The sequence below is a fragment of the Pristiophorus japonicus genome, chromosome 2 (assembly GCF_044704955.1).
Source record: "Pristiophorus japonicus isolate sPriJap1 chromosome 2, sPriJap1.hap1, whole genome shotgun sequence".
Taxonomy (NCBI): Eukaryota; Metazoa; Chordata; class Chondrichthyes; family Pristiophoridae; genus Pristiophorus; species Pristiophorus japonicus.
Window position 1 is genome coordinate 370,246,964 of NC_091978.1, and position 14,894 is coordinate 370,261,857.

At 49.8% G+C, this 14,894-nt stretch overlaps 1 protein-coding gene across 5 annotated transcripts in view; it reads right to left on the reverse strand.

Moving 5' to 3' along the window:
* LOC139250615 (electrogenic sodium bicarbonate cotransporter 1-like) overlaps positions 1-14,894 on the reverse strand; it is a 245,188-nt gene that overhangs the window by 219,029 nt on the left and 11,265 nt on the right. For all 5 annotated transcript variants that reach the window (XM_070873017.1, XM_070873015.1, XM_070873016.1 and 2 more), the window contains exon 2: positions 8,349-8,422. In XM_070873017.1, coding sequence (XP_070729118.1) covers positions 8,349-8,421 — 73 coding nt within the window. In that variant the 5' untranslated portion in view covers position 8,422. The remainder of the gene's footprint in view (positions 1-8,348; positions 8,423-14,894) is intronic.

Genomic DNA, 14,894 nt, shown 5'->3' on the forward strand with positions numbered 1-14,894 from the left:
TGGCCTACTCCTGCACCTATTTTCTATGTTTCTATGTAACCCCGTCAGAATTTTATACATTTCTATGAGATCCCCTCTCATTCTTCTAAACTCTAGTGAATACAGGTCTAGTCAACCCAATCTCTCCTCATACGACAGTCCTGCCATCCCAGGAATCAGTCTGGTGAACCTTCGCTGCACTCCCTCTATGGCAAGTATATCCTTTCTTAGGTAAGGAGACCAAAACTGCACACAATACTCCAGGTGTGGTCTCACCAAGGCCCTGTATAACTGTAGTAAGACATCCTTGCTCCTGTACTCAAATCCTCTTGCAATGAAGGCCAACATACCATTTGCCTTCCTAACTGCTTGCTGCACCGGCATGTTTGCTTTCAATGACTGGTGTACAAGGACACCCAGGTCCCTCTGTACATCCACACTTCCTGAGCCATCACCATTTAAATAATACTTTGTCCTCGTGTTTTTCCTACCAAAGTGGATCATTCTGGGCACCGCACTTTAGGAAGGATGTCAAGGCCTTGGGAGAGGGGGCGGAGGAGATTGACAAGAACGGTCCCAGGGATGAGGGGCTTCAGTTACATGGAGAGACCGGAGAAGCTGGGATTGTTCTCCTTCGAGCAGAGGAGGGGAAGGGGAGATTTGATAGGCGAGTTCAAAATTATGAGGGGTTTTGATAGACAGGGAAAAACTGTTTCCACTGCTGATGAAAAATCTGCAGAGCAGGGGGGAGTGGGACTAATTGGATCGCTCTTCCAAAGAGACGAATGGCCTCCTTCTGTGCTGTAGGACTCTATTTTTCGATGGCACGTGCTCAGAGCTTGCGGTCAGATTGCGTATTGGACGCATACGTAACACATTCTGTCCAGATTTCATTCTCCGCTATTTTACCAGCAGTGTTACAGCGGGGCCCAAACACAGCGGTGGTGCAGCGAATGAGGGTACGGGGCCCAGAAGAGCCGAGGGCCCAGGGGCAGCACGGGCCCAGCCCACACTGTGATATGTGTGCACACTGGGTCCGTGCAGCAGAGCAGGTCTCCAGTCGTCCTGGTTAACCCTTGTCACTGGACCCAGACCTCGCTCTGTCAAGCCCCGTGTGGTGTCTGGTGTGCAACGGTCACCCCACGTTAAAAAAATCCAAGCACAGGCATCTTCCACCCTTCAGGATGTAGTTCGGGATCTGGAATATTAGGTCCTTCATTGGAACACCTGTGAACTCATCCTTTTTGGTGTGGAAACGAGTCATCCTCGACACGAAGGACCGCCTATGATGATGATGTTTACCAATAAACTTTAAACAAATTAACACCTCCAGTGATACAGCAGAGACAGGAAGCTGACACAGGCATTAGCTTCTCAAACTAACCCCAAGGCTGCAGAGGGGCCGTCTTTCGAATGAGACGTTAAACCAAGGCCCCGTCTGCCCTCGCAGGTGGATGTGAATGATTTCGAAGAAGAGCAGGGGGAGTTCTCCCCGGTGTTCTGGGGCCAACAATTATCCCTCAACCAACGTGACTAAAAAAAAACAATTATCTACTCATTATCACATTGCTGTTTGTGGCAGCTTGCTGTGCACAAATTAGATGCCGCATTTCCCACATTGCAACAGTGACCACACTTCAAAAAGCACTTCATTGGCAGTAAACTGCTTTGGGATGTCCTGAGGTTGTGAAAGGTGCTGTAGAAATGCAAGTCCTTTCTTTCAGAGAGCACACAGCACTGGTGGAAAAGCCCCAAATGCTCGTTATCCCGCATGTGCAGAACTTTAAGGTAGGATTACACCAGATATACGGCACAGAAACAGGCCATTCGGCCCAACCAGTCCATGCCGGCATTTATAGAAACGTAGAACCATAGAAAATAGGTGCAGGAGCAGGCCATTCAGCCCTTCGAGCCTGCGCCATTATTCAATATGATCATGGTTGATCATGCAACTTCAGTACCCCATTCCTGCTTTCTCTCCATAACCCCTTGATCCCTTTAGCTGTAAGGGCCACATCTAACTAACTTTTGAATATATCTAACGAACTGGCCTCAACAACTTCCTGTGGTAGAGAATTCCACAGGTTCACCACTCTCTGAGTGAAGAAGTTTCTCCTCATCTCAGTCCTAAATGGCTTACCCCTTATCCTTAGACTGTGACCCCTGGTTCTGGACTTCCCCAACATCGGGAACATTCTTCCTGCATCTAACCTGTACAATCCCGTCAGAATTTTATATGTTTCTATGAGATCCTCTTTCATTCTTCTAAATTCCAGTGAATATAAGCCTAGTCGATCCAGTCTTTCTTCATATGTCAGTCCTGCCATCTCGGGAATCAGTCTGTGAACCTTTGCTGCACTCCCTCAATACCAAGAATGTCCTTCCTCAGATTAGGAGACCAAAACTGTACACAATATTCCAGATGTGGCCTCACCAAGGCCCTATACAACTGCAATAAGACCCCCCTGCTCCTATACTCAAATGCTCCACTCGAGCCTCCTCCAGTCTTTCCTCATCTAAATCTACCAGCATAACCCTCTATTCCATTCTCCCCCATGTGCTTGTCCAGCCTCCCCTTAAATACATCGATACTATTCGCCTCAACCCCTCCCTATGGCAGCGAGTTCCACATTCTCACCGCTCTCTGGGTAAAGAAGTTTCTTCTGAATTCCCCATTGGATTTCTGGGTGACTATCTTATATTGATGGCCTCTAGTTACGCTCTTTCCCACAAGTGGAAACACTCTCTCTGTATGCACTCTATCAAAACCTTTCATTTTAAAGACCTCTATTAGGTCACCCCTCAGCCTTCTTTTTTTCAAGAGAAAGGAGACCCAGCCTGTTCATCCTTTTCTGAAATGTATACCCTCGTAGTTCTGCATATCATCGTTGTAAATCTTCTCTGCACCCTCTCCAGTGCCTCTATATACTTTTTATAATATGGCGACCAGAACTGTACACAGTTCGCTAAGTATGTACGGTAAAAACCAATTCATTGGATCAGTGTTGTGATGTAAACTGCGAGCGACTGCAAAAGAAATTGCAGAAAATTCTAACAACAAAAGCATTGTTAAATGGGGCTAGGATGTGTCCACTTGGCCTCAAAGTGTCTATCGTGACGACGTCAGGCAATATGTTTACAGCTACCCAGCACTGTCTGCTGAAATGGATAGTCTACTGTGCAGGTTACGTAAGACTGGAGAAGCTGGGGTTATTCTCCTTAGAGCTTCAGAGGACCATTATCAATAACAATGTTGACACTAAGCCATAGAGATATAAGAACAAAAGAAATAGGAGCAGGAGTAGGCCATTCGGCCCCTTGAGCCTGCTCCGCCATTCAATAAGATCATGGCTGATCTGATCATGGACTTAGCTCCACTTCCCTGCCCACTCCCCATAACCCTTCACTCCCTTATCGCTCAAAAATCTGTCTATCTCCACCTTAAATATATTCAATGACCCAGCCTCCACAGCTCTCTGGGGCAGAGAATTCCACAGATTTACAACCCTCTGAGAGAAGAAATTCCTCCTCATCTCAGTTTTAAATGGGTGGCACCTTATTCTGAGACTATGTCCCCTAATTTTAGTTTCCCCTATGAGTGGAAATATCCTCTCTGCATCCACCTTGTCGAGCCCCCTCAGAATCTTATACGTTTCGATAAGATCACCTCTCATTCTTCTGAACTCCAATGTGTATCGGCCCAACCTACTCAACCTTCCCTCATAAGTCAACCCCCTCATCTCCGAAATCAACCGAGTGAACCTTCTCTGAACAGCCTCCAATGCAAGTATATCCAAAATTGTACGCAGTCCTCCAGGTGTGACCTCACCAATACCAGGACAGATGACCAAAAGCTGGGTCAAAGAGGTCGGTTTTAAGGAGCGTCTTAAAGGAGGAGAGAGAGGTAGAGAGGTTTAGGGAGGGAGTTCCAGAGCTTGGGGCCCAGGCAGCTGAAGACACGGACGCCAATGGTGGGACAACCAAAACCGGGGATGCGCAAGATGCCAAAATGGGAGGAGGGCAGAGATCTCGGAGGCTAGTAGGGCCCAATATAGAATAATGTGTTCAAAGATCAGAGACACAGCACATTGGAAGGAAGCAGCAGGTATCAGTGAGTGGTGTGATAAAAGACCAGCCAGATACAGGCCAGGATCGGGAGCAGAACTGCCAAGAAGCCAAGTTCATAAGGCCGATGAGACTCATGGATACCAGGCTCAACACATCAGAATTGGATTTACTGGGGTTAAAAATAGAAATCGGTGTTTAGCTCTGCTGGCTTCCAATACTAGTCATGGCACTCAGCCTAGCTAGGACCTCATATTAGGAAAAATAACTGCACAGTGCTTATGCTCATCAATATCAAAATAACGGATCATGAAAACTCCCAACAACTATCCTGGAGTTTGTGTTCTCTCTCCGGAGAACCGGCATTTAATTCCCACTGAATTGACTCGAGTCAATAGAGTGTCAGCTGTGGCTCAGTGGGCAGCACCCTTGCCTCTGAGTCAGAAGGTTGTGGGTTCATAGTCCCACTCCAGAGCCTTGAGCACAAAAATCTAGGCTGACATTCCCAGTGCAGTGCTGAGGGAGCGCCGCACTGTCGGAGGGGCAGTACTGAGGGAGTGCCGCACTGTTGGAGGGGCAGTGCTGAGGGAGCGCCGCACTGTCGGAGGGGCAGTGCTGAGGGAGCGCCGCACTGTCGGAGGGGCAGTACTGAGGGAGTGCCACACTGTTGGAGGGGCAGTACTGAGAGAGTGCCACACTGTTGGAGGGGCAGTACTGAGGGAGTGCCACACTGTTGGAGGGGCAGTGCTGAGGGAGTGCCGCACTATCAGAGGTGCCATCTTTCAGATGTGACATTAAACCGAGGCACCGTCTGTTCTCTTAAGTGGACGTAAAAGATCCCATGGAACTATTTAAAGATGAGCAGGGGAGATCTCCCCGGTGTCCGATTTATCCCTCAATCAACGTAATATTAATACAGATTATCCGGTCATTATCACATTGCTGTTTGTGGAAGCAATTGGCTGCCACGTTTCCCACATTACAACAGTGGCTACACTTCAAAAAGTACTTCATTGACTGTAAAGCGCTTTGGGACGTCCGGTGGTCGTGATAGGCGCTATATAAATGCAAATCTTTCTTTCTTTTACTGGTCCAGCAAGTGAAGTGGTGCCTTTTCCCGATTATTGGGTGGTAGGTGCACAGGGAGAGTTTGCCATCATTAGTGTCCAAATCATCAGAGCTGAAAAACCGCTGTCTCTTGTCAGGGAACGGGGTTTGGAGAAATGAAATGTCCTCTAAGACTGAGTTAATGAACACTAATTTAACACTGGGGTTCATTTCTAGAGGGATAGAATGAAAAGCAGAGAAAGTTATGTTGAACGTGTACCGAACTGTGGTTAGATCACACTAATGAGTACTGTGCACATTTCTCATATTACAAAAATGGATGCAGAGGCACTAGAGAAGGTACAAAAAAGATTTACAAAGATGATACGAGAACCGAGAGGTCATAACTATCAGGGAAGATTGAACGGGCTGGGGCACTTTTCTCTAGAAAAGGAGGCTGAGGGGTGATCTGAGTGAGGTCTTTAAGATTATGAAGGGTTTTGAGAGGGTAGTCGTAGAGAAAATGTTTCCCCTTGTGGGGGAGACCAGAACTAGAGGGCCATAAATATAAGACTGTCACGAATAAACCCAATGGGGAATTCAGGAGAAACTTCTTTACCCAGAGAATGGTGAGAATGTGGAACTCGCTGCTACAGGGATCATCATAGACAGTCCCTCGGAATCGAGGAATACTTAATTCCACTCTAAAAATGAGTCCTTAAGAGGCTGAACAGTCCAATATGAGAGCCACACTCCCTGTCACAGGTGGGACAGACAGTGGTTGAGGGAAAGGGTGGGTGGGGAGTCTGGTTTGCCGCACGCTCCTTCCGCTGCCTGCGCTTGGTTTCTGCATGCTCTCGGCGACGAGACTCGAGGTGCTCAGCGCCCTCCCGGATGCACTTCCTCCACTTAGGGCGGTCTTTGCCACAGGAAATGGTTTGGGGCGAATAGCGTAGATGCATTTAAGGGGAAGCTGGATAAACACATGAGGGAGAAAGGAATAGAAGGATATGGTTATGGGGTGAGATGGAGAGGGGTGGGAGGGGGCTGGTGTGGAGCATTAACGCCAGCGTAGACCTGGCCTGTTTCTCTGCTGTAGACTTGATGTAATAAGCAGGTATCTGGAATATTTTGACTGAATTCTGCCGTTGATCAGGGCCGGATGCCCCGGAGTTATAAACACACCTCCCCCAGGACAACACATGGTGTGTATACAATGCAGCACAAGGTGCCAGAAGATCAATGTACTGTGCACTATCCCTGAACAATCGTAATTACAGTTCAACCAGCCAAACACGCAATAGCTCGGAGGGTGGGAGAGTGAGGGCCAGTTATTTTAATAACAAGAGAGCGAACGGGGCATTGAGAAATGGAAAATCCTTGATTCGTTGATGAGTATTAATATATCCAAGTATTGCCCCTGTCCTTGTGCTCACTGACCTCCATTGGCTCCCAGTCCAGCAACGCTTCGATTTTAGAATTCTCATCCTCGTCTTCAAAGCCCTCTATGGCCTCGCCCCCTCCCAATCTCTGTAACTTCCTACATTCAAAGTTCCCTCTGATTTTTTTGGGGGGTGGGTGGGGGTCATGCAGATTAAAGGGAAGGTTGCCTACAACACCCCAAAATCCTGCACCCCTCCAATTCCATCTCTTGCACATCCCCCGATTTCCATCGCTCCACCATCGGTGGCCGTGCCTTCAGTTGCCTGGGCCCCAAGCTCTGGAACTCCCTCCCTAAACCTCTCCACCTCTCCCTCCTCCTTTAAGACGCTCATCAAAACCTACCCCTCTGACCAAACTTTTGGTCACCTGTCCTAATTTCTCTTTATGTGGCTCGGTGTCAAATTTTGTCTGATAATTGCTCCTGTGAAACACCTTGGGGCGTTTTACTACGTTAAAGACGCTATATAAATGCAAGTTCTTGTTCAATATTACAGCAAACTTGTTTATCTAGGTTAGATCGAGAGAGACTATTCCCGCTCGTTGGGGAGTCTGGGACTAGGGACAGAGTCTAAACAGTAGAGTCAGACCTTTCAGGAGTGAAATTAGGAAACACCTCTACACACAGAGGGTGGTAGAGGTTTGGAACTCTCTCCCGCAATGGACAGTTGATGCTGGGTCAATCGTTAATGTGAATCAGGGATTGATGGATTTTTGTTAACCAAAAGTATTAACGGATATGGGGCAAAGGCGGGTATATGGAGTTAGGTCACAGATCAGCCATGACACCTGGGAGTCCCTGGCCAAAGACCGCCCTAAGTGGAGGAAGTGCATCCGGGAGGGCGCTGAGCACCTCGAGTCTCGTCGCCGAGAGCATGCAGAAACCAAGCGCAGGCAGCGGAAGGAGTGTGCGGCAAACCAGTCCCACCCTCCCTTACCCTCAACCACTGTCTGTCCCACCTGTGACAGGGACTGTGGTTCCCCTATTGGACTGTACAACCACCTGAGAACTCACTTTTAGAGTGGAAGCAAGTCTTCCTCGACTCCGAGGGACTGCCTATGATGATGGTGATGGAGTTAGGTCACAGATCAGCCATGATCTCACTGAATGGTGGAACAGGCTCGAGGGGCTGAATGGCCTCCTCCTGTTCCTATCAACTCAAAGCGAGAATAAACTGGTCTGTATGGAAGCCTGCAGACTCACTGGTCAGATTAACCCAGTACCTCGGGGCTCTCGATCTGCAGAGAAAGGCGGCAAGAACATGCATTTCTATAGTGCCTTTCACCACCTCAGGAACTCCCAGCGTGCTTCACGGTCAACGTGGAAGTGTAGTCAGTGTTGTAACAGACCAGCCAAAGCAAGCGCTCTACTCGGAACTCCTACACGGCAAGCGAGCCCCAGGTGGGCAGAGGAAACGTTACAAGGACACCCTCAAAGCCTCCCTGATAAAGTGCAACATCCCCACCGACACCTGGGAGTCCCTGGCCAAAGACCGCCCTAAATGGAGGAAGTGCATCCGGGAGGGCGCTGAGCACCTCGAGTCTCGTCGCCGAGAGCATGCAGAGACTAAGCGCAGGCAGCGGAAGGAGCGTGCGGCAAACCAGTCCCACCCTCCCTTACCCTCAACCACTGTCTGTCCCACCTGTGACAGGGACTGTGGTTCTCGTATTGGACTGTTCAGCCACCTGAGAACTCACTTTTAGTGTGGAAGCAAGTCTTCCTCGATTCCGAGGGACTGCCTACGATGAGGAGTCCGGCCAACCTTCGGGTGTCTATTACGAGCGAGTGAAACAGAGAGAAACTTTAATTTACATACCCGCCACTTCTTCTGCGTCACAGACATGTTTGATGAAGGAGGCCCCTCTGTCCAGCACTGCCTCATCTTCCATTCTGTAATAATAGAAGAGGAAAAAAGATTGGTTGCATTTTTCCTGAGGAGTGTGGTGTGCACTAAGCTCGTCTTTGGGGGCTGGCTGCATTTGGGCCCTCGTTCATCGTTCTCCCTCGACGGTAAAGGTATCGGGCCGCAGCAATCTCACAATGGTGGCCTCGCATTGTCAACGCTCCTTGTCCTTGAAAGGTCCGCTGTGTCCCGGGCTGTCAGCAAGCTAATCTGAGCTGGGCTGACTTGAGGCAGATTGACGTGTCGGGATGTGACAGGGTTGGGCTGCAAAGGCTGGGACGCAATAGGCCGGGGAGGCCCTCCTGACGTCAGACGGTATTCACGACGGTCAGAGAACAGAGCCACTCACCCCGCCGCTCCGCCCCTCCCAGCCTGAAACAACCTGAGCAAACCACGTGCTTGCAGACACAAATAAGTCTGCTCAAGATTATCCGTGAGCACCAGCGACTAATCCCCCAGTGCGTAGGCAGTCCGGGAGGTGAGCCTGCTGATCAGCTCATGCATGAATCCCACCCGGGGACAGGCAACTGCATGACAAAACTGGGCGGGATTGTGACAATATCACTGAGCGGGAACACCAGCAAGTCACAAATCACGTTATCGCAAACGGCATCACAAAAGTGTCCGAAAACACTTGTGTTTCCAACGTGAATGCTAGTTATCGCTAATCGAAGTAGAAGACTCGGAGGGGATTGGATCGTTCAGCGGGTTAGATGAATATTTGTCCACAAATATTGGTCGTCACTGTGGCTACCTGGAGGAGCGATGCCATGTATTAAATTTAAACACAAGTTCCAGTCATTCCGAACCAAATGGGATTCAGAATTTTAAACCTTACGCAGTGTCCTCTCTGCTCCCTCTGTACAGCCGCACTGGTACCAGGCGCAATTCTGTCACTTAACCGATTTTCAGGCAAAGTACCTGCACTGAATATATTCCGCGAATCCACCTGGCCCTCCCGACCCAGAACCACATGCACCGTGTTCTGTCGCTCTCAAGCTGGTAGAGCCATGGCTCAGTGGGCAGCACTCTCGCCTCCAAGTCAAGATGGTTCTGGGTTCAAATCCCACTCCATGGACTTGAGCACAAAAATCTAGGCTGACTCTCCAGTGCAGTACTGTCAGAGGGGCAGTACTGAGAGAGTGTCGGAGGGGCAGTACTGAGGGAGCGCTGCGCTGTTGGAGGTACCGTCTTTCAGATGAGATATTAAACCGAGGCCCCGTCTGCCCTCTCAGGTAGATGTGAGGGAAAGACTTGCATTTATGTAGCACCTTTCACAAACACCGGATCACTCAAAGCTCTTTACAGCCTATTAAATATTTTTGGAGTGTAGTCCCTGTTGTAATGTGGGAAACACGGCAGCCAATTTGCGCACAGCAAGCTCCCACACACAGCAATGTGATAATGACCAGATAATCTGTTTTTGTTATGTTGATTGAGGGATAAATATTGGCCCCAGGACACCAGCGATAACTCCCATGCTCTTCTTCGATATAGTGCCGTGGGATCTTTTACATCCACCTAGAGGGCAGACGGGGCCTCGGTTTAATGTCTCATCCGAAAGACGGTACCTCCAACAGTGCAGCACTCCCTCAGCACTGCCCCTCCGACAGTACAGCACTCTCTCAGTACCGCCCCTCCAACAGTGCAGCACTCTCTCAGCACTGCCCCTCCGACAGTGCAGCGCTCCCTCAGTACTGCTCCTCCAACAGTGAACGCTCCCTCAGTACTGCCCCTCCGACAGTGCGACACTCCCTCAGTACTGCCCCTCCGACAGTGCAACGCTCCCTCAGTACTGCCCCTCCGACAGTGCGGCGCTCCCTCAGAACTGCCCCTCTGACAGTGCGGCACTCCCTCAGTACTGCCCCTCCGACAGTGCGGCGCTCCCTCAGGACTGCCCCTCCGACAGTGCGGCGCTCCCTCAGTACTGCCCCTCTGATAGTGCAGCACTCTCTCAGTACTGCCCCTCCGACAGTGCGGTGCTCCCTCAGTACTGCCCCTCCGACAGTGCGGTGCTCCCTCAGTACTGCCCCTCCGACAGTGAAGGCTCCCTCAGTACTGCCCCTCCGACAGTGTGACACTCCCTCAGTACTGCCCCTCTGACAGTGCAGCACTCCCTCAGTACTGCCCCTCCGACAGTGCGGCGCTCCCTCAGTACTGCCCCTCTGACAGTGCAGCACTCCCTCAGTACTGCCCCTCCGACAGTGCGGCGCTCCCTCAGTACTGCCCCTCTGACAGTGCAGCACTCCTCAGTACTGCCCCTCTGACAGTGCGGCGCTCCCTCAGTACTGCCCCTCTGACAGTGCAGCACTCCCTCAGTACTGCCCCTCTGACAGTGCAGCACTCCCTCAGTACTGCCCCTCCGACAGTGCAGCGCTCCCTCAGTACTGCCCCTCTGACAGTGCAGCACTCCCTCAGTACTGCCCCTCTGACAGTGCAGCACTCCCTCAGTACTGCCCCTCCGACAGTGCGGCGCTCCCTCAGTACTGCCCCTCTGACAGTGCAGCACTCCCTCAGTACTGCCCCTCCGACAGTGCGGCGCTCCCTCAGTACTGCCCCTCTGACAGTGCAGCACTCCCTCAGTACTGCCCCTCTGACAGTGCAGCACTCCCTCAGTACTGCCCCTCTGACAGTGCAGCACTCCCTCAGTACTGCCCCTCTGACAGTGCAGCACTCCCTCAGTACTGCCCCTCTGACAGTGCGGCACTCCCTCAGTACTGCACTGGAGTGTCAGCCTGGAATCTGCTGAAAGTCCCTGGAGTAGGATGTGAACCCACAATCTTCTGACTCAGAAGCCAGTTTGCCGCCCATGTGAAAGATCCTGTGGTACTATTTCGAAGAAGAGCAGGGGAGTTCTCACAGCGCAGCACAATCCCACAAACAGCAAGGAGGTCATGAACAAGATAATCTGCCTGATACTGATGTTGGTTGAGGGATAAATATTGGTGAAGTGGAGTGGTGGGTGGGGGGTGGGGGGGAGGTGCTGGGGGAGTACTTTTGTAGAGGCAATTCTGCTCCTCCGGACTCCTCAGTAATGTAACTTTGGTGGCCATTTTTTTCAGCGTCCTCCAGCCTAACTTTCAGGATCGTTGGATCGCCCGCTGACAGTGAGGTACAACTGGGCAAAGATAGCACTGCGTTAAGACACCAATTTGTCTATAAAATCATACGGCACAGGAGGAGGCCGTTGGGCCCATCGAGCCTGTGCCGGCTCTGTGACAGAGCGATCCAATCAGTCCCACTCCCCCCGCTCTTTCCCCACAGCCCGGCAACTTATTTCCTTTTCACGCATTTATCCAATTCCCGGTTTGAAAGTTACTATTGAATCTGCTCCCACCGCCCTTTCAGGCAGCGCGTTCCCGATCACAACAACTCGCTGCGTAAAATAAATTCTCCTCATCTCCCCCCCTGGTTCTTTTGCTGATTGCCTTAAATCTGTGTCCCTCTGGTTACTGACCCTCCTGCCCCTGGGAACAGTTTCTCCCGATTACTCTATCAAAACCCCTTCGTAAATCTCCCCATAACTATCCCTGTTCGAAGGAGAACAACCCCAGCTTCTCCAGTCTCTCCACGTAACTAGATGAAACATAGTTTAATTGCTTGCCCATGATGTTCCTTAACCCGTTCCCCCCCACCCCGACCCCAACCCCCCAGGCTCCACCAGATGTCCCCTTGTAACCCGGGTAGACACAGAGATTGGACACACCAGCCCTGAGCTGGAAGTACCTCTGCAACCAGGAAGCTCACTGCATGGAGAGGGACGGAGGGAAGGTGGAACAATTCTATATTAAAAAAAAACAGAATGATAAAGTTAAATCTGGACATCAAATGTTCGAATTATTTTAATTGTGATGGGTCAGTGTAGCTCATTTAACAGGAACCTGCTGCAGGTAAATAAATCAAAGATACTGCATCAAAATGCAATGTAGATCAAAAAGAACATAAGAAATAGGAGCAGGAGTCGGCCATTTGGCCCCTCGAGCCTGCTCCGCCATTCAAAAAGATCATGGCTGATCCGATCATGGACTCAGCTCCACTTCCCCGCCCGCTCCCCATAACCCCTTATTCCCTTATCGGTTAAGAAACTGTCTATTTCTGTCTTAAATTAATGTCCCAGCTGCCACAGCTCTCTGAGGCAGCGAATTCCACAGATTTACAACCCTCTGAGAGAAGAGATTCCTCCTCATCTCAGTTTTAAATGGGTGGCACTTACTCTAAGACCATGCCCCCTAGTTCTAGTCTCCCCCATCAGTGGAAACATTCTCTCTGCATCCACCTTGTCAAGCCCTCTCATAATCTTATACATTTCGATAAGATCACCTCTCATTCTTCTGAATTCCAATGAGTAGAGACCCAACCTACTCAACCTTTCCTCATAAGTCAACCCCCTCATCCCCGGAATCAACCGAGTGAACCTTCTCTGAACTGCCTCCAAAGCAAGTATATCCTTTCGTAAATATGGAAACCAAAACTGCACGCAGTATTCCAGGTGTGGTCTCACCAATACCTTATATAACTGTAGCAAGACTTCCCTGCTTTTATACTCCATCCCCTTTGCAATAAAGGCCAAGATACCATTGGCTTTCCTGATCACTTGCTGTACCTGCATACTAATCTTTTGTGTTTCATGCACAAGTACCCCCAGATCCCACTGTACAGCGGCACTTTACAATCTTACACCATTTAAATAATAACTTGCTCTTTGATTTTTTTCTGCCAAAGTGCATGACCTCACACTTTCCAACATTATACTCCATCTGCCAAATTTTTGCCCACTCACTTAGCCTGTCTATGTCCTTTTGCAGATTTTTTGTGTCCTCCTCACACATTGCTTTTCCTCCCATCTTTGTTGGGAGGAAAACTCCATAGGTTTCTTCCCTCTCTAATTATAATTCACTTTTACATCACCCATTCAGATATATTCACTTGTTCTTGATTTTCCCCATCAATTGTTAAAATAAATCACTACACTATTTTAAAAATCGTACGTCTGCACATACTTCCTGTCTATAAATGCTTACTTCCTGCTGTTATGTATTGAACATAAGAAAGAATTAGGAGCAGTAGGCCTTGCGGCCCCTCGAGTCCACTAAGATCTTCGACCTCAGCTCCACTTATCCGCCCGATCCCCATACCCCTTGGTTCCCGTTCGAGCCCTAACATCTATTGATCTCAGACACTGAGTCACCACTACTGTGTCAGTCAGTGGGCAGCACTCTCGCCTCTGAGTCAGAAGGTTGTGGTTCAAGTCCTACTCCAGGAACTGGAGCACCTAAAAAAATCTAGGCTGACACTCCAGTGTAGTGCTGATGGAGTGCCGCACTGTCGGAGGGGCAGTACTGAGGGAGCGGCGCACTGTCGGAGGGGCAGTACTGAGGGAGTGCCGCACTGTCGGAGGGGCAGTACTGAGGGAGCGCCGCACTGTCGGAGGGGCAGTACTGAGGGAGCGGTGCACTGTTGGAGGGGCAGTACTGAGGGAGGGCTGCACTGTCAGGGGTGCCGTCTTTCGGATGAGATGTTAAACCGAGGCCCCGTCTGCTCTCTCAGGTGGACGTAAAAGATCCCTTGGCACAATTCCGAAGAAGAGCAGGGGAGTTCTCCCCAGTGTCCTGGGGCCAATATTTATCCGTCAACCAACATCACTAAAACTGATTATCTGATCTGGTCATTATCACATTGCTGTGTGTGGGAGCTTGCTGTGCGCAAATTAGCTGCCGCTTTTCCCAAATTGCAACAGTGACTACACTTCAAAAGTACTTCATTGGCTGGAAAGTGCTATGAGACATCCGGTGGCCGTGAAAGGCGCTATATAAATGCAAGTCTTTCTTTTTGAATATACTCAACTACTGAGCATCCACAGCCTGGTCACAATTTTGTGTCAACTTTATCCGCTCCCCCACCCCGCCCCGTCTCCCCCCGCCCCCCTATTATAAATTCCAATGTCCACATGTACTGTAGACACCAACTATGCAAGCTTCTCATTGTGATGCTGTGGTGTGTCAGGACCTCAGTCTACACTAGTCGGCATCTCATGCTCCAACCAAACCTACTTCCCAAATTGCTATCCGTTTTGCTTTTTAACTATCAGTAATAACATAAAAGCGATATCTTCCAGAAGAATGAGGACAGAATACTTGACTTCCATGTAGAGAATCACGTCTGCTTCACTTGGTTTAATCGCCCTCTTACATCGGAACAGGAGTAGGCCATTCAGCCCCTCAAACTCCTGCTTGAGGACTACACTTGGTTCCAACTCTCTGTGTGAGATAGCAGAGATGCCTTTAAGGTATTGGTGAGGCCACATCTGGAATACTGCGTGCAGTTTTGGTTTCCATATTTACGAAAAGATATACTTGCTTTGGAGGCAGTTCAGAGAAGGTTCACTCGGTTGAGTCCAGAGATGACTTATGAGGAAAGGTTGAGTAGGTTGGGCCTCTACTCATTGGAGTTCAGAAGAAT